Source organism: Zalophus californianus, chromosome 1 (assembly GCF_009762305.2).
Source record: "Zalophus californianus isolate mZalCal1 chromosome 1, mZalCal1.pri.v2, whole genome shotgun sequence".
Classification (NCBI taxonomy): Eukaryota; Metazoa; Chordata; class Mammalia; order Carnivora; family Otariidae; genus Zalophus; species Zalophus californianus.
In genome coordinates, this window is record NC_045595.1 from 55728403 (window position 1) to 55752788 (window position 24386).

A 24386-nucleotide genomic window follows, 5' to 3' on the forward strand; every position below is an offset into this window, starting at 1 on the left:
TGGAAAATTTTCTTATAAAAATGTTAAATGCTTTTATAAAGAATTCAAGCTATAGAGCAAAATGGTACAAAAATGAGGGGGGTAGGCTTCACACATATTCTAGTAACCCAGATATCCAGGGTTAAAATTAGGCCACATCATCCCAGATATCTTTCTAGGTATATCTATTGCTGGAGGCAGGAAGGAGAGAAGGAAGGAGGAAGCTTGGGTGGAAGGAAGGTGGAAGGAAGGGAGGAAAAGAAAGAACTATAAATTGGGATGACACTCAGCATGCTAATTTTTGTTTATTTCCATTTGGAATGTTTATTTTAATAATTACACAAATATAAGTTTAAGTCCTGAATTTTCATTTAACACTGTATCATGAAAAATTTCCAAGACTTTAAATATGCTTTGGAAGCAGCATTATAATGGCTGTACAATATTCTATCAAATTCATGAATTATAAATAATAATTTATTTTACTATTTATCTATAGTTGGACATTTTAATTATTGCTAATTTTCACTATTATAAATAACACTGCAGTAAACATCTTTGTATATATGTCTGTGAACCTATCTCCGATTATTTCTTTAGAAGTAGCATTACTGATTTAAAGACTATGAATATTTTTGAAATAATTCTCAGTTTGCTTTCCTAAAGTTAGTATTAATTTATAACCTCACAAATAGTGCATGAGTACCTGTTTTAGTGAGTACTGAGAATTAACATTTAAAGTATATTTTGTCAATTGTACAGATTAGAAATAGTATTTTATTGTGGCTCTATTGCATATTTCTCTAGCAATGAGTTTGGTAATTTTTTATATATTTTTGTAATTAATGTTTTTCAATCCATAATTGTCTATTCATGTTCTTCTTTATTAGAGTCATAGTGATTTTTAGAGCCTCTTATTATGTCTTAAGGATAGCTACCTCTTGTCAAAATTATTTTTACCCAACTAAATATTTACTTTTATATTGTTTATAGCTTTGTGCTTGTTTTTTATGATGTACAGAAATTTTAACTTTATTACATCATTTTTTCCTTTGTGATCTCTTTCATTGCCTTTGTCTTAGAAAATTCCTTTTTACCTTCATACCAGTTAAAAAGACACATCTGTTTTCATCTAGTATTTTAGAGTTCCATTACTTACACTAAAATCTTTAATAAACCCTTTAGTATGTTGTAAGTTCATTGCTTAGTTATGCTTCGATAGGTACATTTCCAAAAGTCTTTGCTGAATGAATCATCCATCTCGCTTGCATTTGTTTATGATGTTTCTTCACAATACACCTGTTTCTTAGTCTGTGTGATAAATTTTAAAAATAAAATATGGAGCTGATTTATACTGAAATTTAATGAAAGAAAAAGAATCTAATTGAAATAAGAACAGTTGCTAACTTTACTCATTGTTTTGTTACTGTTATCGGATATTATTTCCTACAAGACCCCCTAAGATTATAAAGAACATTAAGAAGTTGGGGGTCATGTGTTTGTTTAAATTAAGTGTTTCACACTCAGCTCTATTTTTCCCTGCTGTGAAGAATGAGAAAAGTTAAGTCCCTCACACTCTCTTCCCTGCCCACGCCCAACATTCGGCTGCCGGGCTATTGTTTTTTAATGCCAAGGTCTGTGATAATCACATTTACTCTGCCACCTCCCTTCCCTTGGATGTTTAGACCTAGTTCTGGGTTTATTTGGAAGCATTGCTTACTTCTGGTCCTGTTACTCTGCCTTTTCCCTCTCCGAGTTCCCTGTCTAAATTTATCTCTTGGTTGGCATAGTCCCACTTATAAATGTGAAATCAGGCTTGTTCAAAGACACTTTGCCCATGGCCAATCAGTGCAGGAGTCGAAGATTCTCATCTACATTCACCAGACTCCAGAGACAGTGCTCAGGAGAGCAATGGGAGCCACGAGCTTTTAGTCTTGGGGTGAAGGAGTATGGGTACTCTCTCTTCTGGAACCTTCTAGGGAGGCCAGAGGAGCCTGGATAGGATCGCAGCTAACTCTGATCCGGGGGGTTAGATTCGGGGCTGGGCAGGCTTTCTGTGGTGCTTCCGAGAGGGCTGAGGAAGGAATTAATGACACAGGTTGCTGGTCCTCTTGGCATAGATTTATCTGGAGTCTGACGACTACGGACAGAAAGTAGAACAATGAGTGTACTAGCTTTGGGGGCGCATATACGAAGATTGGAATGATACAGAAATTAGCATGGACCCTGTGCAAGGGTGATACACAAATCTGTGAAGCATTCCATATTAAAAGAAAAAAAAAAAGACAGTAGAACAATAGGGAAGCCCAAAGCATCTGTTTCCCTTCTATTAGAAACAAAAATTCCCCAACCAGGAGCCTAAACAAAAAGAAGTCTATTTTCCTTTCACTTCGGGGAAAAAATGAAAGCCCAGAGGTGCAGTCTGGGCTACAGTGGCAGCTCATCCACGCTGGCAAGCCCCGGGGTCCTTCTTGCTTTCCATTCTGCCCTTCTTTTCAAGATGGCAGCCAGAGGACCACCAAGAAGGGGAAATTCAATGGACTAAGAACCTGGGACTTCCACCTACATCTCTGGCCACAACAGAGTCCTGGCCTCTCCTAGCAGCCCCGGGTGCTGGGCTATGTCATTTTGTAAGTCTGTCAAAAGACAGAAGCTTCGTCTCATGGTAACAGACATTTCTTCATTGCTTTTTAAGCTATGATAGTGACAGCTACACCTACTCGTTTACGGATCTTTGTTGGAAGTGCCAAATGTGGGTCAGGCACAGGGCTCACTATTGTGTGTACGGTGGTGAAGTGACAAGGGTCTGGTCACATGCGTCACTTGGGGTGCTCACTATGTGCAAAGCACATGATATGTATTACTCCTTTTATTTCTTGTAACCGCACGGGGAAGTTAAGTATTATTATCTTCATCTTATGGACAAGTAAACAGAGGCTGTGAGAGGCTAATAATCTATTCAAAGGTCCATAATTATATAACAGAGTCAGAATCCAAACCCATGTTGGCCTCCTCCAAAGCTTCGGCTCTGAATAATTTTTTCACACCAGTGGTTTCCATCCCTGGCTGCATCCAATGCCTGGGACCTATCCCTCAGATTCTGATTTAATTGGTTGGAGGTGAAGCCCAGGCATCCCTAAGCTTGTATTATCTTGTTTAATCCTCACAACAACTGGAGATGGAGGTATTTTTCTCTCTATTTAAAATTAGGTAAACTACAATCCAGTGAGGTAGACTCACTGGCCCAAAGTCACACAACAAGTCCACAGTGGAGCTGGGATGTGTGTCCACATCTCTTTACCTTCTCTAAAGAGCTGGCCTTGGCTCCAGAGAAAGGTGACTTCCGTTAAGTTGTGGGGTACACTGGCCAAGCTCTCTGCTCCAGCCAGCCCAGAAGAATGGGAATGTGTGTGCCTGAGGGGCAGGGAACCACGTGGAAGCTGGGTGATAAACGGGTTGGGTTATGCCAGGATGTGCGGCGGAAGCCCAGCCTGCTGAAGGCAGAGGTGTGGCTGGGCCAGGGTGGGGGCCGGACATGGGGATGCACTTTTTCCCCAGCACAACAAGCTGCGGGCTTCCTCCTCCCTAGCTGAGCCCTGCCTGATATGTCAGGCCTGGAATGGGCCACTAGCCAGGGACTGGAGGGCTGGCAGGCAGGCAGGGGCCCAGGGCCAGTCCCCAGAGGAAGTCACATGGCGGGGGTCACAGGCCTGACCCAGGAATGGTGAAGGGAGGGAGATATTTCAGGCCTGAGAGGAAGGGCCGGGCCCACGAGATGAATCACCCGGGACAGATTATCCTGAGGAAGACCTTGGGGGTGGAATTGTGATAAGCACCGTTCTCCCAAGGTGACCAGGATCCCGTGGTCTGCTGGCCACTGATCAGCCAGGCCACGTGTGATGAGAACACTCAGATGTATCTAAGAAGGCCCACGAGCTCCAGATGCATTGCCAAAGTGACTTATCAGAGACCTTATACCATGAGGATGAGCATTTCCACTTTTCCGGACGAGAAAACGGCGCTCTGGAGCTAAGTCACTCGCTTGAGGTCACGTGGCTGAGGTGGGATTTGAAATGGGAGCCTGCCTTGCAGCCGGCAGGCCTCCCCAGAGCGGGGCGCTAAGCCTAGGACTGCCCTCCCTCTCCACTTGCTCCCTGTGTGGATCCAGAGTCTCACAGACAAAATGGCTGGGCTCTACTCCTAATGGCAAGCCCGGCCTCAGGTCTCAGGCTTGCTTCTGGATGAGGCACTAGACTTTTTCAAACTCCTCAAGGTATGAATGGGAAGGATGGATCTCAGAGAGGGCAAAGGGCTTACCCAGGATTCCGGAGTAAGTCAGTCAGAGGCCAGCTCTATCTGGCTCCTGCCTCCCAGCCCACGGGTCTGTGCACTGCACTAGTATTTGGATCCTCAACAGCCTCTCCTCCAATGAAGCCAGACGTTGCTGGCACTTGGAGAGCTGCTTAGAGGCAGAAAAGCGACTCCCCCTATGCCAGGAAGCCCTGTTTGATCTGGAGGGGACCTGGGCATCTGTATTTGTAATCAAGTCATTCTGATGGACTAAGAAGTTTGAGAAACCCTGGCAGGGATGATCTTTAAGATTCCTTCTGGCCCTAAAGGCTGGGTTCCAATATATGTCATTACCACCACCACCACCACCACCACCACCATCATCATCAAATACCAACTTATGCTGAGCGCCTGATATATGCCAGACACTCTGCTAGATGCTTTACATATATGACTGTGTGTAACTCAGAGGTAGCATTATTATCCCCATTTTACGGAGGAGGAAACTGAGGCTGAGGGGGTTAATCATTTTCCTAAGATAGCACAGCCAGTGACGGAGCCGGGACCCAAGGCTGGATCTGCTGCTCTGGTGGGCTTAGCACCCTTTCATATGTGACTCTTCCCCAAGCCAGCCATGTTTTGGGAGCCTCCAGCACCTGCTTTGGGATTCAGTCTCCCCATCTACGGGAGGGACAGTCTCTTTGCACCCTTCACACTCTGCCCCAAATTTGCAGACAGGCCTTTGGGTTTGCTGCCCAGCTGAGCAGTTAACAGGACTTTGGCAGCAGGAGGCGTGAGACGCTGCTTTTCCAGCCTTGATGCCCAAGTTCCAACTCCTCCCAGTCAGGATGCCTTGGCCCTGCTCATCCTGGCCCCACTGTGTTAAGCGCTGAATCACAGACCTGGAGTGAGCGGACCTCACACATAGCAGTGGGAGGGCTGGGATGGAGTTGAAACCAGTGCAGAGGCCCCCGTTGTTGGCAGGGGTGGAGAGATGTGGGGGAAGACAGAAAGGGAATTGATACTTTTATTAAGCATTCACTGTGTGCCGGACACTCAGCTAGTTGCCAGGCAAGCACCTGAACCTCTCAACATCTCAGTTTTCTCTTCTGGAAAATGAAGTGGTTACGAGGAGTAAATGAGGCCCATTCAATGACTCAGTCACCCAACAATCAACCATTGAAGGCTGATTATGTGCCATGCCAGCCGTCATTCTAGGAAATGCAGCAGCGAGGTGATGAGTATCTGTCCCTCATAGGGCTAACAGTGCAGCCGGGAAAACAGACTTATAAAAATAAGTCAACAAAGAAACACATTCGTGTAAAGTTGGAGAGAGTGGCAGCAAATGCTAGGAAGTGAAATAAAGCCAGGGTGAGATGTGTGCAGAGTGTTGCGAAGGGACAGGATGGATGGTCAGAGGCTGCTTGAATCAAGTAAGGAACCACCGATAAAAGTACCTGGGAGAAGAGCGTTTCCGGGGAGCAAAGAACTAAAAGAGCCCATCAGGGAGCCTGGCACACAGTGGGTGCTCAATAAATGGTAAATGCTATCATAGTTCAGAGGGAGGGAACAGTTCCTTATTTTACCGGGAGGGGGGGTGTCTCTGTGTTGCTGCTGCTTCCTAGCTGTGGGGATGTGGCCCGCAGGCACCCCCTTCTCGTCCCCCTTGCCCCCACCCCAGGAGAATGGGCCCGGAGGTCGACAGCCCCAAGCAGGAGGAGGAGGCCGAGCTTCTGTGGGAAAGGCTGCATGCACACCGCCCACCAGCCTGACACACAGTGGGAGCTTTCCTAAGTGGAGACTGCGGTGCCAGTCACACGGGGGGCTGGACGCTGGACAGCTACAAGATAATAGAGGCTCCCTCTCTCGTGAAAACCTCCACAGGGCTGGGTCATGGCCGGTGGCTTCGCACATCCACAGAATGAAGTCTACAGGCCTTTCCTCTCAACTCCTGAGCAGCTTTGGCAACCTTTTTTCCAGCCCTCCCGCCCCCCGTCTCCTCCCAGCTCGTGGCTCTCTGCGGGCTGGACACCCTGGGTCCTGCGAACATCGCCCGAGCATGGCATCTGTGAACCCTCTTCTGGAAGTGCTCACGTGAGGCGACGGGGGCCGACCACCACACAAGTCAAGGTGATACAGCGAGCCCTCTGCTCTGACTGGGCCAGCGCGGGGCCCCATGGAGATTAATATCCCTGGTGGAGGAGTCTGCCAGGGAGGCTTCCGGAGGAGGGGAACTGCATCTCAAAGCGTTTTGGTCATTCGGTTTTCACTGAAGAGGTCTTCTCTGGCCACATTGGCCGAGAGGCCCCATCAAGCCACTCTCTTTCACGCTCCTTATTAAGACTGCACTGTGATGGTGAGCAGGACCCCGTGCTGGCCCCTGACCTCATGGAGATCCCCCTTCCAGCACAGGGAGACAGACAAGAAGGAGACAAGGCACAGGAAGAAAAGCAGGGTCCCCGCAGTAGCCAGTGCTGTGAAGGGATTAGATGGGGGAAGGGAGGGAAGGTGGCTGGAGGTACAGCTACTGTGGACTAAGTGGCCTGGGAAGGTGTCTCGGAGGGGTGACATTTCAGGGACTTTCTCAAAGCCCACACAGGATAGTCACAAAGCGGAGGGGAGAACCTCATTCTCTTGGCTTCCTTAGAAGAGCTTCTGCTCCATGCCCCGTGGTCCCAGACTTCCCCCTGGCTGAAAAACCCACACCTTTCCAACAGCCTTCCCCAGACACCCATCACCGGGGGGCCTGGTTCACGGGAATCTCTGCTCCTCCCAGTTGCTCCCCAGCAGCTCTAAATACTTGAGTTATAGAAACTTTTTCTCTGGCTTGTGTTGCTACAGTTTTCTTATAAGCACAAATGAAGAAACAAAAGAAGCAAATACACATGGGAAGATTCTACAACCCGAACCCCAGGAATCCGAGAATGGAGACTGTCTTAAACATGGACATCCTATCCTGATCAGTGGTGGCACCAAGTGGTGGCTGTGGCCTTTCCATCAATTTAATGCTATAGTCGCATACACAGCACATTGTAAGCACTTGACATGTGGCATCTCAAACCTCCCAACAACCCTAGGAGGGCGAAACTCTTATAATCCCAAGTTTACAGATGAGGGAACTGAAGGGAGGAGAATTTAAGTAACTTTCCCAAGGTCACCGAGATAACAGAATGAAGCCAGAATTTGAACCACTCTAGAGCCTTCATTTACAATAGGGTCTGGTAACTAGCAGAACTCGGCATATTCCTAACAATACTGTCCTTGGGACCCAGGCAGCCGCTCCTTCTGTATCCAGCAGGGGGAGCCAAAGGCCAGGGTCCTCTGTGCCCCTGCCCCAGGCATGCTTCCTATGGTTGCAGCACCTGCTGAAGAGACACCCTTCTCCCTTGATCCAGGCAGAAAGAGCCAAACGGTGAGGAAAGTCTCTTGCTTAGCATAGCTCTGCCAAAGAAGAACTTCCTGCAGTAGGTCTCACTGAGTCAGGAAACAGTTAGTCACAGCTGGTTCGGGGTCTTGCAATGAATCAGACACAGTTCCTGCTGGGGGAGCTCTCAGTCAAGTGAAAACTTTTTAGCCCCAGAGAAAGCCCAACAACTCTTAAAAAAAAAAAAAAAAAAAAAAAAAAAACTGACCTGGATTTTGCAGCTATTAAGTGGCAGAGTTGGTATTCAGACCCAAGCCTTTTTGACGCCAAAGTCTATGGTCTTTTTCTCAAGCCATGGTGGTCCTCAGTCACGCTGGGTGCTGGGGATACAGAGGTGAGAGAGGGTCCTGTCTGCAAGGATCTCAAGTTCTAATGGAAAAGGGAGGCACGTGAGCCCAGACATCCTTCTGGTGGGAAGGGCTCTGCCAGGATCAGCTAAAGGGCCATGGAGTACAAAGGAAAAAAATGCATTAAATTGTGCTCTCTTCAAAGGAGGGGGTCATGTCTGTTGTGTTTACTGCTGGATCCCATACCCAGCACACTTTAATCTTCAGTGAATGTTTGATGGATGGTTGAATGAAAGAGGAAGAGACCAAGTGCCTAGGACACAGGCAAAGTTAATCAGGGAAGGCTTTTCAGTGAGTTCACATTTGGGAGGACCGTGAAGGATGAGAGGCGTTGGCCAGGTAGAAAAGAGGGGAAAGGCATTCCAGACATATGAAAAGGAATAACAGGATGGAGTAACAGTCTCAAGTTTGTTTGTTTTTATTACAACCCACAGTATACACACACAATTGGAGCCTTATTATGTATAATGCCCTCTGTTATTTTCTGGTCTATTTCCATTCTGTAAATATTAGTGGCCACCCACTAATTTTTTGTGATATGGACACAGGGGATTTGGGAAAATTAGAGGCTGAAAAGGTGACTTGGAGCCAGACTGTAAAGATCTTTGGATGCTCGAGTTGATGAGTTTGGACCCTTTTCAGTCCTTGCTTCCCCTGTGAGGTCTGATCCTGCAAACTCTTTTGGCCCTTCTCTAGCTCTTTGAGAAACTTCCTGCTCACTCCTGACTTCTTCCTCCCCAGTTGGTTCTTTCAGTCGTGCTGAGTTGGGGCTCTGTGCTGGGCTGTCTACACTCAGCCTTCTCGGCCTCCCCGAATCTCAGCCATGCCTGGGTTTGAAGGACTGCGCACTTCTCGCTGTGGAGACCGTCACCCTCGAAAGCCCACATCCACCCACCTGAGCGCCAGCACACTCATTCAACCGCCCCTTCAGTGACCACAGACACATCACCCTCCGACCTGCTTCTCCCTGTCCCATCTCTGTGTTGTCCTCACCAGCCACAGTGCCTCCAGGACAGAATCTTGTCCTTGGGGACATATCATGCTGTCTATTCTGCTTTCAAGGCAGCGCTCCAATCCGTCCACTTTTCTCCTTGCCACCTGTCACCACCCTTGTGTGGGCTGGGCCTTCCTGCCCTGCATATCTGTTGACACCTCCTGCCTCCGTGTGCTGCCCCCTTCTCTCAATTCCCCATAACAGCTGCCATGAGCCTTCTGAAGCATGAATCTGATCGTGTGACAGCCTGCTTCCCTTTATGATAAAGCCCAAACCTAGTAATATGCCCTGTGTCCCCAGACTCCCTGTTGAGTCTCATCTCTGCGACCCTCCCTACCCCCATTCCCTCTGATGCTCCATTCACCAGGCCCCTCAGACTTCCATGGGCCCTGCTTCCTCTGGCTTTGAAAACTCTGCCTGGTGAACCCCAACTCATTCCTTCTGGATCCCAGTTTCGGAACACCTCCTCCAGGAAGCCTTCCATGACCCACCCATTTGGAGCCCTCTTCTCTGTGTCCCCACGGTCCTCTGCGCATCTCCCGCCTTGACGCCTAATACCTCCTTCTCTATCGTAGTGGCCCCGCCTCTCTTTTCCATTAGACGGGAGGCATAATTGAAGGATTAAGAGCAGATGCTGAAGTCAAAACTCCGTAGGTTCAAACCCCAATTCCGCCACGTACAGCTGTGGGAGTTTGGGATTTTATTTAATCCCTCCATGATTCGCCTTCTCATTCTATAAGGTGATGATAATTATGTTAATAACAAAAACATTAACAAAAAAGGATGGCACCTGCCTCACGGTATTGTTAGAGGATTAAATGAGTCAGCGTGCTGATGACAGGGCCTGACACATAGTGAGTGCCACCTATGGGACTGATCACCAAATCAGCCCTCAGAAGAGTTGCTCCAGGAGGGCAGACCCTGGATTTATTTGACCCACTGTTACAGCCCAGCACTTGCCCCAATGTCCTGGTCATGAGCGTCCCCCCACATTTGTGACGTGAATAAATCTTGGGTCGAAGAGGATGGCAATGCGTACAGGAAAGAGAGGACACGTTTGGGTGATGGCTTGGAGGAAAACCGCTCCGAGCTAGGTGCTGACTCCATCTGAGGGTGGGAGAGGAGGAGGGGTACAGGAGGAAGGAGACAGCGAGGACAGACTTTGTGACTGTCCCTCCCAAGCCCCTGGCTGTTGCAGGCTCTCCCCACCACTGTCATTCATTGCTACCTCCATCCACGGGAGAGCTCCAGCCAGCCTAGAGATTACTGTTCGTTCCCTTCTTCTCTCTCTCTCTTTCCTACCCCCCTCTCAGTTGGGACCTTCCAAGTCCTGTCAGAGCTGCTTGTGACCCAGGCCCATCGTCCTCTCTTCTCCCCACACCCCACACCCCACCTTAGTTGTTCTAGTTACAATTGCTGTGTAACAAGCACCGTCCCAAAAATAGCGGCATGAAACAATCATTTCATTATACTCACAAGTTATGGGGCTTGGGAATTTAGACAGGGCATCCCCTGCGGGGATGACCGCAGAAGCCCCTGTCCACAGTGCCTCAGCTGGGAAGACTGAAAGGGAGGGATGATGTGGAGGCCGGGAATTGGAATCATCTGGAGACTCCTTCACCCACGTCCGGCACCTGGGCTGGGATAACTCCAATGCTGAACTGGGACTGTGGACTGGGCTTCCTCACATCATGGCAGCCTCCAGACTCCTTCCTTCAGGGCTCCAGCAGGAGTGTTCCAGAAAACAAGGCAGAAGCTGCATTGCCTCTTATGACCTAGCCTGAAAGCCTTCCAGCATCACTCCTGCCACACAGAAGCCCACCCGGATTCAAGCAAGGAGAGCACAGAGAGCCCACCTCTCAATGGGAGGCGTGTGTGGCTGTGTTTTAAAACCACCCACATCTTGTACCTGAATCCATGGGGTATTCTCCTCTCTGGTCTGCCTGGCTCCACTTTGCCCAGCCCTACCATTCACCCCCCACCTCCCCGGATTCTCCACGGGGCAGCCAAGGGGGAGCTTTTGAACACACACATCAGATGAGTCACCCTTCTTCCTATCCCTCCAATGTCTTCCCATGGAACTTCCCCCGTGAAATCTAAGCTCCCTGACTTCCCTATATAGCTCTGTGGGATCTGTGAACCCCCATCTCCTCCCATCCATCGCACTGGCTTTCTTTCTCGTTCTTGAGCACAGCCCCACATCCCCTCCTGGGGCTCATGCCCACCTCCAAGCTTTTGCATTGCTGTCCTCCCTCCTGAAATGCTGGGACCCCAGATCCTGTGTCCTTCAGGTCTCAACTCAAATGCCACCTCCTCAGATCTCAAATAATCCCCGGGCACCCAATGTTGTCTCTCTCACTCTCTGTTTTATTATCTTCACCCCTCCCTGAGATGTCTGAAATTACATAATTGTGTACCTCTGGTTTGTCTCCCTCACTAGCTCCAAGAGAGAAGGTCCTGGATCCTTCTTTCCTTATATCCTTTGTGCTCACTATGATCCCTGGCACAGACATTTGTGTGATGTGAATGAAGCCATGAACAGCGGTTTTCAGGGGCGATTCAAAAAAATTCTAAAGGATAGGCAGGCCTGGCGAGGTGGTGGTGAATGCTCGTGTGTGTGTGGGGGGGGGCTGTTTCTAATCTGGCTCTCCCACTTACTAGCTGGTGACTTTGGGAAAACACCTTCGCGTCTCTGAGCCTCAATTTCTTCAACTGAAACGTGAGTCCAACAGCCGCTAGCTCACTGGACTGGGGTGTACATCATAGGAAGGGATCTGCCCCTCTAGTCAGCTAGAATGCTCAGAGCGCCCTGTTTCGGGGAGCTATGCTGAGCTACAGCACCCGCCGCGCCCACCAGGGGTCGCCGCGAGCGCGCGCTGAATTGCCAGTCGCGCCAGGCGCCCTCGGGCGGCTAGCGAGGCCCACGTCTGGGTCCCGTACGGGGCATCCTGGCCTCAGCCCGACTCCGACTGTCCGCTAGAAGCGGCATTCCAAAAGAGGCTGCCCTACCTGGGCACCCACCTGCCGCATCCCCTCGAATAGACCGCGGTGGGGAAGGAATATACTGAGCCAGTTATCCCCGCTCCGCGGAAGGGGGCGCCCTCCTCTGAAGCTGGGCTCGGAAGCCTGGGGAAAGGGGGAACCCGGGTGTCACCTAACACCCCCCCCCACCCCGCCCAGCTCTGAGCGCTCGGCCGGGCAGGGAGGACGAGGAGGCAAGCCGGGGTGCGGGGGTTTTCGACTGAGCCTTGATCCTCTCAACCCCGCAGGCAGTCGCCGGGCGCCAGCTCAACCGCAACTTGCGAGTTAGCGACCCGTGGGGGTCGAGCGGACTCCCACCGCCCCCTGCCCGGCTCCGCGCCCGGGAGCCGGGAGGGGGCGCCGCGGGAGCGCGTGGGGCAAGGCGTGAGCGCGCGCTTGGAGCTGGCGGCCCTGTCCCGCGGGCGCTGGGTGCGGGGCGGGCGCTCCGGGGAGGCGGGCGGGGGAGGGGGCGGGAGAAAGGAGGGAGGGAGGGAGGGGCGGGGGCGGGAGGCAGCAGCGCCCCCGCACTCCCCGCGCCTCACACACTTGCACCGGCCGCTCGCGCGCAGCCCGGCGTCGCCCCGCGCCGCGCTCGCTCCTCCCTCCCTCCTCCCGCTCCGTGGCTCCCGCGCTCCCGGCGAGGTTCAGGCGCCGAGCGAGCGGACGGGCGCACGGACAGACGGCCCCCGGGACGCCTCGGCCCGCGCCTCCCGGGCGGGCTATGTGGATAGCCCCGCCGGGGCCGGCCCGCGGGATCAGCACAGTCCGGCCCGCGGCCCCGGCGGCCAGCGGGGACTATGAACCGGAAAGCGCGGCGCTGCCTGGGCCACCTCTTTCTCAGCCTGGGCATGGTCTACCTCCGGATCGGGTAAGGGCCGCTCGCATCCCCTGCACGCGTGTCCCGGCAAAGTTGGCGTGGCCCGGGGAGGGGGTCGGCCGCCGGCTACCAACTTCTTCGGCCCCTCAGAGAGGCTGGGTGGGCGCGGTGCTGGAGCTGTGGGCGCACAAAGACCCCCCGCAGGCGGGCGCCCCAGGGGCGCGCACAGCTCTAGACACTGGGCAGAGGTCCGGCCATCCTGAGGATGCCTGAGTCTGGAAGCCCCCAGAAACAGAGACAACCAGTAGGGACGGTCCGGCTTGGGGGACTCAGGAGAACTAGCTGCTGCGAAGGTCAGCCTCTCCTAGGGACACTTCTGACCCAAGCATAGGGCATAGGAACAGCAGGTCCCACAGGAACACCGGAGCCGGGAGTCAGGACGACAGCCGCTCCCAAGGAGCTCAGCCCCAAGAGCCCGAGAGGAACTCTGTACACAGAGGCGCGGGCACAGCCACTCCTGGAGACAGGGCAGTCCCCGGGTGGCAGGCGGGGCCGGTCCTTTCAACGGGGAACAGGTACCTAGAGGGAGGGACCTTCGCTGGCAAAAACACAAACCGCTGCTCAGATCCCTGACACCACCCGATTTCCAAGAACCCTCAATACTCCCCGAGCCCTTTCCCGGGCCAAGGGGACAGCGCCTCCCATTCCCAACGAACACACACAAAGGTAGGACGAGAGATAGCCCTAGACACCCAGAGAGACAAGCTCGTAGAGCCAGCGCCAGAGAGAGGCGGGCCACCCCGCCCCCTAAAACTGGGCACCGGAGTCCGCCGGCGCGCCTGCGGAGCAGCCCTCCCTGCTGCACTCCAGCATTTCCACGGAGGTGGGGCCTGGGGCGGTGCTCTGGCTGGAAAGTGGGAGGGGGGGCTCAGGACGCGTCTTGGAACTGCATTTGCAGGGCCAGTCACCCTTTGTACTTAGGAGATAATGCGTGTGAAGCACGGAGGGGTGGGGGTGGGGGGCTTGAGGGATTGATAGAGGTTCTGGCGCTAAAGGGCCACCTTGGCAGGTTTCACACAACCTGCTTTCCCACTCCAGGGGGTACCTCCCCACAGCTCGGCTTTGGGGAGGGGGGCAGACTGCGGGGCCTGCGGCGAGGGGGTGTGTGTGGCAGAGCCTTTGTGTTTTGCCACTACCACTCCTCCCCTTTCCCCACCCCGCGTCTCCGTAGCGGGCGTTTCGCAAGCTGAACGGCCGCGGCTGCAAGCAGGTGCGCGCAGAGCGGACCAGGCGGCCGCCCGCTGCGACCGCGGACCGAGAGGCGACCGCAGGCGGAGAGGCGGCTGCGGGGCTCGCGCGCTGTCTGCCTGCGGGTGTGTTTTAAGTGTTATTGATTCATCCGCGTCTGGGAGGCTTTTCTCTTTCTCCCTGCTTTAATCTTCATCTTGGCCCGCGCCCGCCGCCTCGCGCGCATCCAGCATCCAGGAAGCTGGTCGGGCTGATTGGCGCGGGCTCCGTGAGGCTTTATCTTCTTTTTAATTAGAATCGGGGCGGAGGGACTGGGGAAGGGAGAGAGAAAGGGAAAACAACAGAAAATAACCTCCCCTGGCTGCCCCGCCTGCCGGACCTCCCGCCGGCGCGCGGAGACCTCATTGGCCCCGCCGGGGCCCAGCTGCCCTGGCGGGAGGGAGGGAGGGAGCTACAGAGGGCGCTGGCCTTCAGCACCGCAGTCGCCCTTTGGGGCGGGGAGAGGTCCAGGTCAGGAAAAGGAATTGAACGGTGAATTTGGCCCGGGCCCTGCTGCTCCCTGAGGCTCGGGCTATCCATCTGTAAAATGGGCATGAGGGGTAAAGTTCCAAGGTCCTTAAGAAGCCTTGCAGCTCCCCAGATGTGCCTGGTTCCTCCCTGCTCAGGGCTGATGGCAGGGCATCTGCGGTATTCTTATTTAATGTGGATAGTTCCAGTGACTCAAGCACTACCCCCCCCCCCCCCCGCCGCCGTAGCAATCAAATCCAATAATAATAAAAACTACAACTGCAGCACAGTTATTGAGTACATACTAGGTGCCTGACACCTTTTAAACACTTTCCATGTCTTAACACATTTAATTTTCACAGCAACACTGTGAAATGAGGACTAATGATCAATATCCTCATTTTAGTGATGGAAAAGCTGAAGTACAGAGAGGGGATGTAACTCGCTCAAGGCCACACAGCTAGTAGGTGAAGGAAGCTTCGATGGTACCCTAGGCCTGACCTTTTCGCTGCTAGATTATTGTTCCTCTGAATTTTTGACTCTAATATATCAATTATACTCTGTTGGGGTAGGAATTCCCTGGTGGTAAGCTAAGCATTCACAGGTTCCCCCTGACTTGTGGCCACAACATCTCTGCTTGACAATCTTTCCATGCCGCCTCTTCTTCAAACATTTCAAACATTCTAGCTCTAGCCGTGTTAGACTCTCTTTCAGTGGCTGGGATGAATGAATGAGAGCTCTAGAGAGGCTTCTGTTTCAGATCGGTGACCCACTAGCCTCCAGATCTCAATCTCCGTGAGCCTCAATTTTCACATATGTGGAAAGGGTGATTCCTGCCCACCAGGGCTGTTTAGAAGGGTCACGTGTATCTCATGTTTGCAGCAATACCTGCCATACTGCCTTGGCATGGTAGGGATGCTGCAAAAGTTCACTGATGCATTCAGGGCATATTTGGGGAGGGGCAGCTGCTGTGTCATATAGGTACTTACCTTGAGTGATATTTTGGAAACTCCATAGTTCGTCATTCATTCATTCATTCATTCATTTAGTAGCCATTTAGTGAACCGACAGACATCACTCCTGCCCCCAAAGAGCTCATAGTCTAATGAGAAGGACAAGTGATAAACAAAGTGGGCACACAGAACCAAACATGTACATTAAAACACTTGAGAAGACTGTGAGTAATCCAGAGAATTACGTGAACAAAGCAGAGACTGTGATGCAAAGTTATGAGGGGTGTGATGGGAGGCAGGTTCCCTTAGCTGGGGTGGTCAAGGAAGATGCCCCATGGAGTCACAGGAATGATGGCAAGAAGCCAAGCCTGTGAAGCTCATGGGAGGAGAGAGATCCCAGGGAAGGGGACCAGTAAGGACAAAGGGCCGGAGGCAGGAAGAGGGCTGGTGTGAGGCAGGAGTGGAGGGAAAGAGGGTAGGACCGGTCAGTAATGTGCTTGGAGAGCAGTGGGGTCACCTCGTCTCCTGCACTGTTGGTACACAGAGCCTTGCTTTAAGAAATTCCAATTCCAGAACAACTTCCTGTAGCTGAGTCCCAGGATGGAAAGTGTGAGGCACTTTGCCCAGGGCTGGTTGTGACCTTCAGTAAATGGAAGCTCTTATTATTATAACCAGAGTGAGGCATCAGGGGTGAGGTCTTCTCTTTAAAAGCTCCAGATGCGTGGACCATCTTTGTGTAAAGGGAGGGCTACCTGAACCATCAGGGTTGCCACTGGAGCTTGTTTGGGGTTATCTTGATATTAGGAAATGGCCCCACCCTCGGCCAGATACCCAGGAGTCACACTGACGCCTGTCTTTCCCTCATACCCTTCCCCATCCCTCCCCTCAGCTCCACCCTTCTATCAGTCCATCAGCAAGTTTGGTCAGCTCCATCCGCAGCCACCCCTCCTGCTGCCAAGGCCAAGCCACCACCCCCTCTTGCCTGTCCCTTCTCCCTGCTCCTGCTCTGGCGCCCCACATTCCTCTCTCCCATGGGGCTGGCGCGATGGGATCCTGTCAGTTTCCTGCTTACAGCCTTTCAGTGCTCCCTGATGCACTTGAGAAAATTCTAGCCCTCTAGCAGGTTCTCTCCTCACACCCTCTCCCTCCCTGAGCCCTGCACCAGCTTCTGTGGGATTTTTCTGTTCCTTGGCGATCCCAAGGTTGCTGCCCCCCCCCACCCCCGAGAACTTGGCATCTGCTGTTCCCTCTGCCCAGATCACTCTCCCCCAGACCTGCCCACGACTGGCTCCTAGCCATTCAGGCCCTGCTGCACAGCACCTCCCATCCTTAACCACCCCAGCTAAAGTGGCCTCTCTCTCTTCCTTCCCAAGCCCACCTTCTTCATTTATGGCCTCTTCACTTACCTTCCTCATAGTGCCCACCACTGTCTGAAATGGTCTATTATTCATTTGTGAAATGGGTGTAGTCTCCCTCCAGAGCTCCTGGAGGGAAGGCCCTTGCCTCTCTCCCAGCATGGTGCCTGGCACCTGATAGGTGTCCAGTACGTATCTGCACAGAGAATGAATTAGGAAGGTAGGAACCATATGAAGAGTGAGAGGCATCCTCTAGCCTGGTCATTTCTGGAGTGGGGTACACACGCTCCATTGGCACACAGAGAGAAAATACTAGACCTATTTACAATTACTTTTAAAAGATTTTGTTTGTAAAACAACATATACATACATACCAGAGAGTATATATAACATATAGAAGCAGTTGCGGTTTGTTTTTTTTTTTAACATGTACCCACAACCTTTCATGGCAACTGCTGCAGGAAACTTTAAGGTTCTCATCCCCTTGCTTGCCTTTGCAGAGTTATCACATAGACACGATTCCTAAACAATATTGGGTTTTAGTTTGCATGATTTAATATTTCATCTCAGTTGAACTCTACCATAAATCCGAAGGCAACTTGCTTTGTGCAAAATGTTGTATTTGTGACATATGTCATCTTTTTTTGTGTGTATCTTAAGAGAAAATCAAGGCTCACTAATATTGAATATACATACCACACAAGTACTGATATGGAATACAAAATGAATAAATGTGGGTTTGGGCTGCAGTATCAAAAAAGTTGGGAGACCTCTGCTGGGAGCAACAGGGGGGTAGGGGTGTAGGGGGAGTAGGGACAACAGCATCAGACACCCTGGGAGGGCCTGTAGGCCATGCCCCCCACCTTGCTGGACTAACACTCCATTTCTCTGTGTCCCCTGCTCCAGTGGCTTCTCCTCGGTGGTAGCTCTGGGCGCGAGCATCATCTGTAACAAGATCCCAGGCCTGGCTCCCAGACAGCGGGCGATCTGCCAGAGCCGACCCGACGCCATCATCGTCATAGGAGAAGGCTCACAAATGGGCCTCGACGAGTGTCAGTTTCAGTTCCGCAATGGCCGCTGGAACTGCTCAGCACTGGGGGAGCGCACCGTCTTCGGGAAGGAGCTCAAAGTGGGTATGTGCTCACCCGGACAACTTACACAAGGTCTTAGAGGCTATGGGAGACCAGAATACCCTCAGGATCCCTCTGTGACCCTCTCCCCTGCCCCATGCTGGAATGCTCCCCTGTATGGGATCTGCAGGTGTCATGACTTGAATCAGGTCTCCTGGGGAGGGTCAGATCTCTAATTCAAATCCAGACCACTCCAACCATTTATGGCAAGGTTGAAAATCAGCAACCAGTGGCCTAAATGCTAATTGGCTGATATAGCACTGATGTTTCTTAAATTGAAGTCCAATTAAAAAAAATAGCATTTATACCTAAAAGTATGAATTTTTGGCTTCTTTTTAAAAATGGGCAGATCTACTCGTAACTTTCATATGTGCCTACATAGTTATAGTGGGGTCAAGCTGAGAATGAAGCTTCCTTTAAGATGGAGCCACTGCCACAGTCCCCACCGCTCCCTCTTATCGCCCAGTTCCCTTTTATGACTCACCAGGCCACTGTGGGCATTTGAATTGGCAACCCCTGTTTTGTAGGAATTGTGTGTTGCTCGGACATGCATACACGGGCGTGCGTCCGTGTGTGTTTGTGTGTGTGTGCATGCGCGCGCGTGTGTGTGTGTGCGTGCACACCCAGACATAGACACACAGACATGCACAAAGTATCAGGTCACACTTTTGGTTTGCAAAGCAACTGTGAGGAAAACCTGGTGGAAAGGGGGTTGGTCATTGGGAGGCCTCAATATTTGTGGAAAAGGCCATGATATGTGTCCTGCTTGTGTGTGTGTGGACTGGGGAGCCAGGAAGTCTGCATGCTTGCTGCCAAGCTGTGAACTTCCCTGAAAATAAGTCTGCCTCAGGTCTCTTTGGGCTGGAGTGGTTCACCCGGCCTGCTGAACTGCTCTAAAAGCACCCCTGAGTTCTCTCTCTCTCTCAGCCCCAGCATCAGTAAATTCAGTGGATATTGAAAAGATCCACCCCAAATCCAACCATTTCTCCATGTCTCCTTACTTCCTCCCCCTCAGGTCACACAGCTGGCGCCTCTGGGCTCCCTGGCGCCCCCATCATCCTGCTGCCCCCTGGCTATTCTGCAGACCTTCCTGCAGGCAGGGTCCTCCTTTGTAAATGAAAATCAGATCATGTCATTTCCCTGCTTAAAACTCCGTGGAGGCTTCCTCTCATTTTTAAAGTGCTGCTGACCTCTGCCCCCATCTGCTCCCATCTTCCCCCTCCCCCCTGCCCACCCAGGCTTGTCCTTTTTCCCAAACACACCAGGCTGGGTCCCGCCCTGGGGCCCCAGCACTGCACATTCCTTCTGCCTCAGATCCTTTCTCACAGTCAGCACCCCAGAGTCCCCCGTTCTCTGTGCACATCTCTCCCTCACGGCCTTCGGGCCTCTGGGCCTCCCTTGATCACCTGGGTCTAAATCCCCCTCCTATCACGAAGCTCCAGCCCATCAGCCAAGCACTTGGCACTGTGACTCATTCTTCACCCCTTGGGAATGCCAGCTCCATGAGAGTTGGGGCTCCCCGTCACACTCATCACTGGATGTTTCCTTCCTCCTTCTTGGTCATCTCGGTCCTGAGCAGGTCTTGTTTGGTCACCATCTTCTGTAGGCATTTGCTTACTCACACCTGAGGGGGACAGACCCCAGCTTCATGGTGAGGTTGGCAGGGGGCGAGACAGCCTCCTCTATAGAACTTCTCTTCACATGCATGCCCTTTCTGACATCTTCGTGGTTAGAATTTTGTCTTGTACCACCTGCCCTTCCTTCTCCCTCTTCTAGCCTCGGGCTGACTTTTCAGGTGGAGAATGGGGGCCCAGAGAGAGGGCGGGGCTGCCCTGGCTCACACGGGAAGGTGGCATCAACGCTGAGTCCAATTTAGGTCCTGAAATTCCCATCTTGTGAGCCTTCTGTTGGCACCCGTGGTTTTTCTGCCTTCTCTTGCTCACATCCCCAGTCCCCTGTCCGTGGGCTCCAGGCTTGGGCTCTGGCATTACTTTAAACTTGTATGTTGCTGACATATGAGATGTTACAGATGAGGAAACAGGCTCAGAAGGGACTGGTTAGAGGTCAATGAAAGTGAGTGACAGGGTGTCCTAGGACTGGGTTGATGCAGCCTTGGAACAGCCTGCATGCAGCCTTGGAGAATGAGCCCATAGCCTGGCATTATAATAGTGCATGCTGGGGTGCAGTGGAGGGCTGTGGGGCCAGGAGCCCCTGTTGTCCAGCAGCCCTCCCAGCTGACCAGAGTTGTAGAATCGAGGGAATCTATTGCACGTCGAGTGGCCTCAGGGAATCCAAGCAAAAAGAGGAGCCTAAGAAAACCCGGGGCATAGCAATGCTAGGGCAACAGGTCCACAGGCCTGGAAGTGAGTGGGAGCCAGGGCCAGGAGGTGTATGGCATCAATCTGAGCAGTTTGAACTCAAACTAGGTGGTGGGAGCAATTGGAGAATTTTGAGCAAAGGCCTAGCTGCCAAAGTAAGGTCATACTGTATGAAACAGCCACTATTTAATGATTTTTGACCTGCAAAAATGGCAACATCATATGATCCAGCCTAATAGTAATTTTGGAAGGCTCATTAAAGGGTGGCTATAAAATTCATTTGTTTATTTATGTCATTCATTAACTATACATTCACCAAATATTTACTGAGTGCCCACCATGGCTGGAGGCTGCTGTTGCAGCCTGTTTGGTCAAGGAAGGCCTCTGGATTCATAAGGGAGGTGAACCACGGGCATGTCTGGGGAAGGGCATGCAAAGAGGATGGATGTGCAAAGGCCCCTCAGGCAGGAATGTGTTTGGCAGTTTGAGGACCAGTGAGAGGGCTGGTGTAGCCGGAGTACAGCAAGCAGGGGGAGAGGAAGTCTCAGAGGTCAGAGAAGAAGCCAGGCGCTGGACAGTGTGACATCTGTCAGGCCAAGTCAGGGATTTGGGTTTTCCTCCAGTGAATGGAGAGCGAGGGAATGACAGGATCTGACTTTGGATCTAACAGCCTTGCTCTAGCTGCCGGGAATAGAATGAACTATGGAGGGGCCAGGGGCCAGTCGGTGACACTGGCTATGGCCTGAGAGATAGCAGTGCAGATCTGCTTTGGAGGTGATGCTGAGGATGAAGGGGGACTGATGACCTGAAGGCCAGTTAGGAAGGAGGCCCGGAACCTGAAAGGTGGTGGTGATAGAGCCGAGGACAAGGAGGTGCAGATGAGACCCCCAAGGGTCTGAGAAGTCACTTGCCCTCTGAGCCTTGGTTTCCTCATGTGTAAACATCTCCTCTTGAGGACACCAAGAAGCAAGCCTCAGATTTCAGCTCCCAGGCTCTTCCTCAGTGCCCTCAGTGCTCTTCCCCTCATAGGATTGCCTCTTCCTGGCAATGACCAACCAGCAAGGCTGCCTTGTAGGTGAGGCATCAAGAGTGTAGTCTTTGAGTTTGGGAGGAGCCCTGGCCATCAAGGCCACACTCTGGATGGCAGGAAACATCGCCCCCCCCCCGACCCTGATCCCCCAACCCCATACTTCTACTTACATTTCATTGGCCAGAATTCAGTCACATAACCTCACCTAGCTGCAAGGGAAGCTGGGAAGTCTAGTCTTTTATTCAGAGTAGCTCTGAGACCAGCTCAGGGTCTGTGACTGAGGAGGAAGGGGAAAGTTGACATTGGGGTGGTGGGCAGCTGCCCTTGGCATAGTTATCCATCTCATGCTGAGACCCAAATGCTCACCTTCTACTGCCTCCTCAGCCTCCGATCTTGTCTCCGGCTCTGTGTTTCATGGCTCTGTCTCCCCTCCTGAATGTTCTAGATTTTACTGTCTAGATCTCAGGAGAAGGCCATGGACATGTACCAGACAAAGCCCTCTTGGATGCTAGAAACTGAAACCCAGTCCAAGCCCTCTCAGGCAAAAAGGGGCATTTATGTTTGCTTAAGTCATTGCAAATGACAGGGATGGTGCTGACTTTTGGAATGGCTTCTGCCAACCCCAGACCTGCTTCTTGGGGTGGCGGGATGGCTCTGAAAGTGCCAGAACCACAACTTCCAGGTTCTAAATTTGCAAGAAAGATCATTAGCCTTTCTTTGGGGACCCCTACAGAAGTCCTAAGGTTCATCCCGACTGGATCAGCTAACAGGGCTTGACTCTGGGTCATGTGTCCATCCCAAACCAATCACAGCGGCCAAGGGCAGCAGTGCTTTTGTTCGCCAGACCTGGGAGCCCCACCTAGACTATGTCTCAGGGGAGAGGGCCTGCTCATGAGTCCATTAGCCAGCTCAGGCTTCTGTAACAAAGAACCACAGGCCGGGCAGCTTAGACAAAGATGCTTCTTTTCTCACAGTTCTGGAGGCTGGAAGTCCAAGATCAAGGTGTCAGCAGGTTTGATTTTTTTCTGAGGTCTCTCTCCTTGGCCTGCAGATGGCCACCTTCTCCCTGTGTCCTCACTTGGTCTTTCCCCTGTGCATGCCCTTGATGTCTCTGTGTCCTAATCTCCTCTGCTTACAAGGACACCAGTCAGATTGGATTAGAACCCACCGTAATGGCCTCATTTCACCTTAATCACTGCTTTACAGGTCATACCTCCAAAGACATAATGTCCCTTGTCACATTCTGAGACACTGGGGGTTAGGGTTGCAACATATGAAGGGGGCGTGTACATAAGTCAGTCCATAACAACGAGCAACCAAAGAGCAGAATGGCTCTGTGCTTTAGGGAAAGGCATACAGGATGTGGTGGGTGCTCAGAGGTGAAACCCCAAGGTGCGAGAAGTGGGCTAGACAGTAGAGAGGGCCCTTGATCCGGGTCTTAAAGGGTAGGAAGAATTTCACCAGTGAATGGGGTCCCTGGCTGAGGGAACCGTGGGGCAACGACATGGATGTTGGATTGCTAAGAGGATCTTGAACAGGTGTCTGCAGCCTCAGGAGGCAGGGGGTCAGTAGTCTCAGATGAGATTGTAGTCCAGCTCTTCAGGGGTCTTAAACACCAGGGATTATTAGAATGTGGTGTATGGCTCCACATCAGCTTTATCACCTGCTACCCATTGTGGCCCTTGGCAGCTTGAGAAGGCATTCAGCCCCCTCAGCCTTTTCCTTTTCTTAAATAATGCAATGAACTGCCCTTGAATCCACCACCCAACACAACAGCTAGAAAAAGAATGGGTAATTTACACCCGCTCCTGTGACCATCCCTTATTCACCCACTGCCTCTCCCTCCCGAGCCACACTTTCTCTATCCTGAATCTTGGATTTCCCATTCCTTGCTCATTTATGTCTGTTTTATCATACTGATATAGTTCCCAGAAGTAAATTATTTGGTTTAGTTGTGTTTAATTTTATAAAGAAAAGACATCACCCTATATGCAATCTTTTGGATTTACTTTTGTCACTCGCTAACAATAAAACCCATCTACATTGCTCCTTCAGCATAGACTGAAGTCTATGCTCCCTCGCTTTTGGTTATGGGGCATCTGGGATGTCTCTAAATATTTGCTGTCCCACTGACACCACAGGCCCCTTTGTGCATGTTTCCTGGCACCTATGTGTGCGCGTTTCTCAGGTGTATACGGAGGAATGGAATTGATGGTCACTGGGTATGAATGTCAACCTGATTTCCACAGTGACTGTGCCAAGTGCCCCTCCTGCCAGCCAGCAGTGTTGATCTGTAGCTTCTCCAACACTTGGCATTATCCAGACTTCATTTTTGCCTAGGGAACAGGTATAAAATGCTTTCTCACCACTGTCTTGATTTGCATTCCCCTGAGAAGTGATTCAGGTGAACTCTCTTCCCATATTTACTGGCTGTACTTGTTTAGTCTTCTGTGAGTTGCCTGTTCATGCTTTTTGCCCATTTTTCCATCCAGTTGTGTGTTCTTCCCTCAGGTTTGGCCATCGTGGTTGTAGTACTGAGTCGTGGTGTAGGGGAGGGAGGCTGGATCAGGAAGCACCCCCGGAGTGGTGGCTCATGTGGGATTTCCCTCTCCTGCCTTTTTGTCTTTTCATTGAGGATCCACAGAGGCCAGGCACTGTGACAGCCCTTTCTCACATATAACCTCATCTGTCCCCACAAGAGGAGGTCTGTCTACTCCATCTCGGGCTCTGAGCGAGGTGGAGGCTGACCAAAGTCACATGGATGTTTTGTGGCAGAGCTGAGATGGGTAGTGAGTTCCCTGCTGCTGGAAGATTCTTCTGTTTTTGTGAGCCTGCCAGATTTCAGATTCTCCAAGCTGACAAGTATTTGAGAACCTTGTCTTATTGTTGGGCCATGTGGCAGCCAAGTGAGCATTGGTATCAAAGTCACATGGCCAGGTTTCCATCCCAGTCCCACCACTAGGACTCTGAGAG

The 24386-nt window shown here is 51.6% G+C and overlaps 1 protein-coding gene and 1 non-coding gene across 2 annotated transcripts in view; both read left to right on the plus strand.

Annotated features, from left to right (window-relative positions):
• Positions 1-2146: 2146 nt before the first annotated feature.
• On the plus strand, positions 2147-2250 carry LOC113919072. The gene has a single exon (XR_003518809.2). It is a non-coding gene; the product is annotated as a U6 spliceosomal RNA (small nuclear RNA).
• Positions 2251-12623: 10373 nt separating this feature from the next.
• WNT7A (Wnt family member 7A) overlaps positions 12624-24386 on the plus strand; it is a 65901-nt gene continuing 54138 nt past the window's right edge. The window contains exons 1-2 of the mRNA XM_027585333.2: positions 12624-12923; positions 17842-18068. Of these exons, the coding sequence (XP_027441134.1) occupies positions 12853-12923; positions 17842-18068 (298 nt within the window). The 5' untranslated portion in view covers positions 12624-12852. The remainder of the gene's footprint in view (positions 12924-17841; positions 18069-24386) is intronic.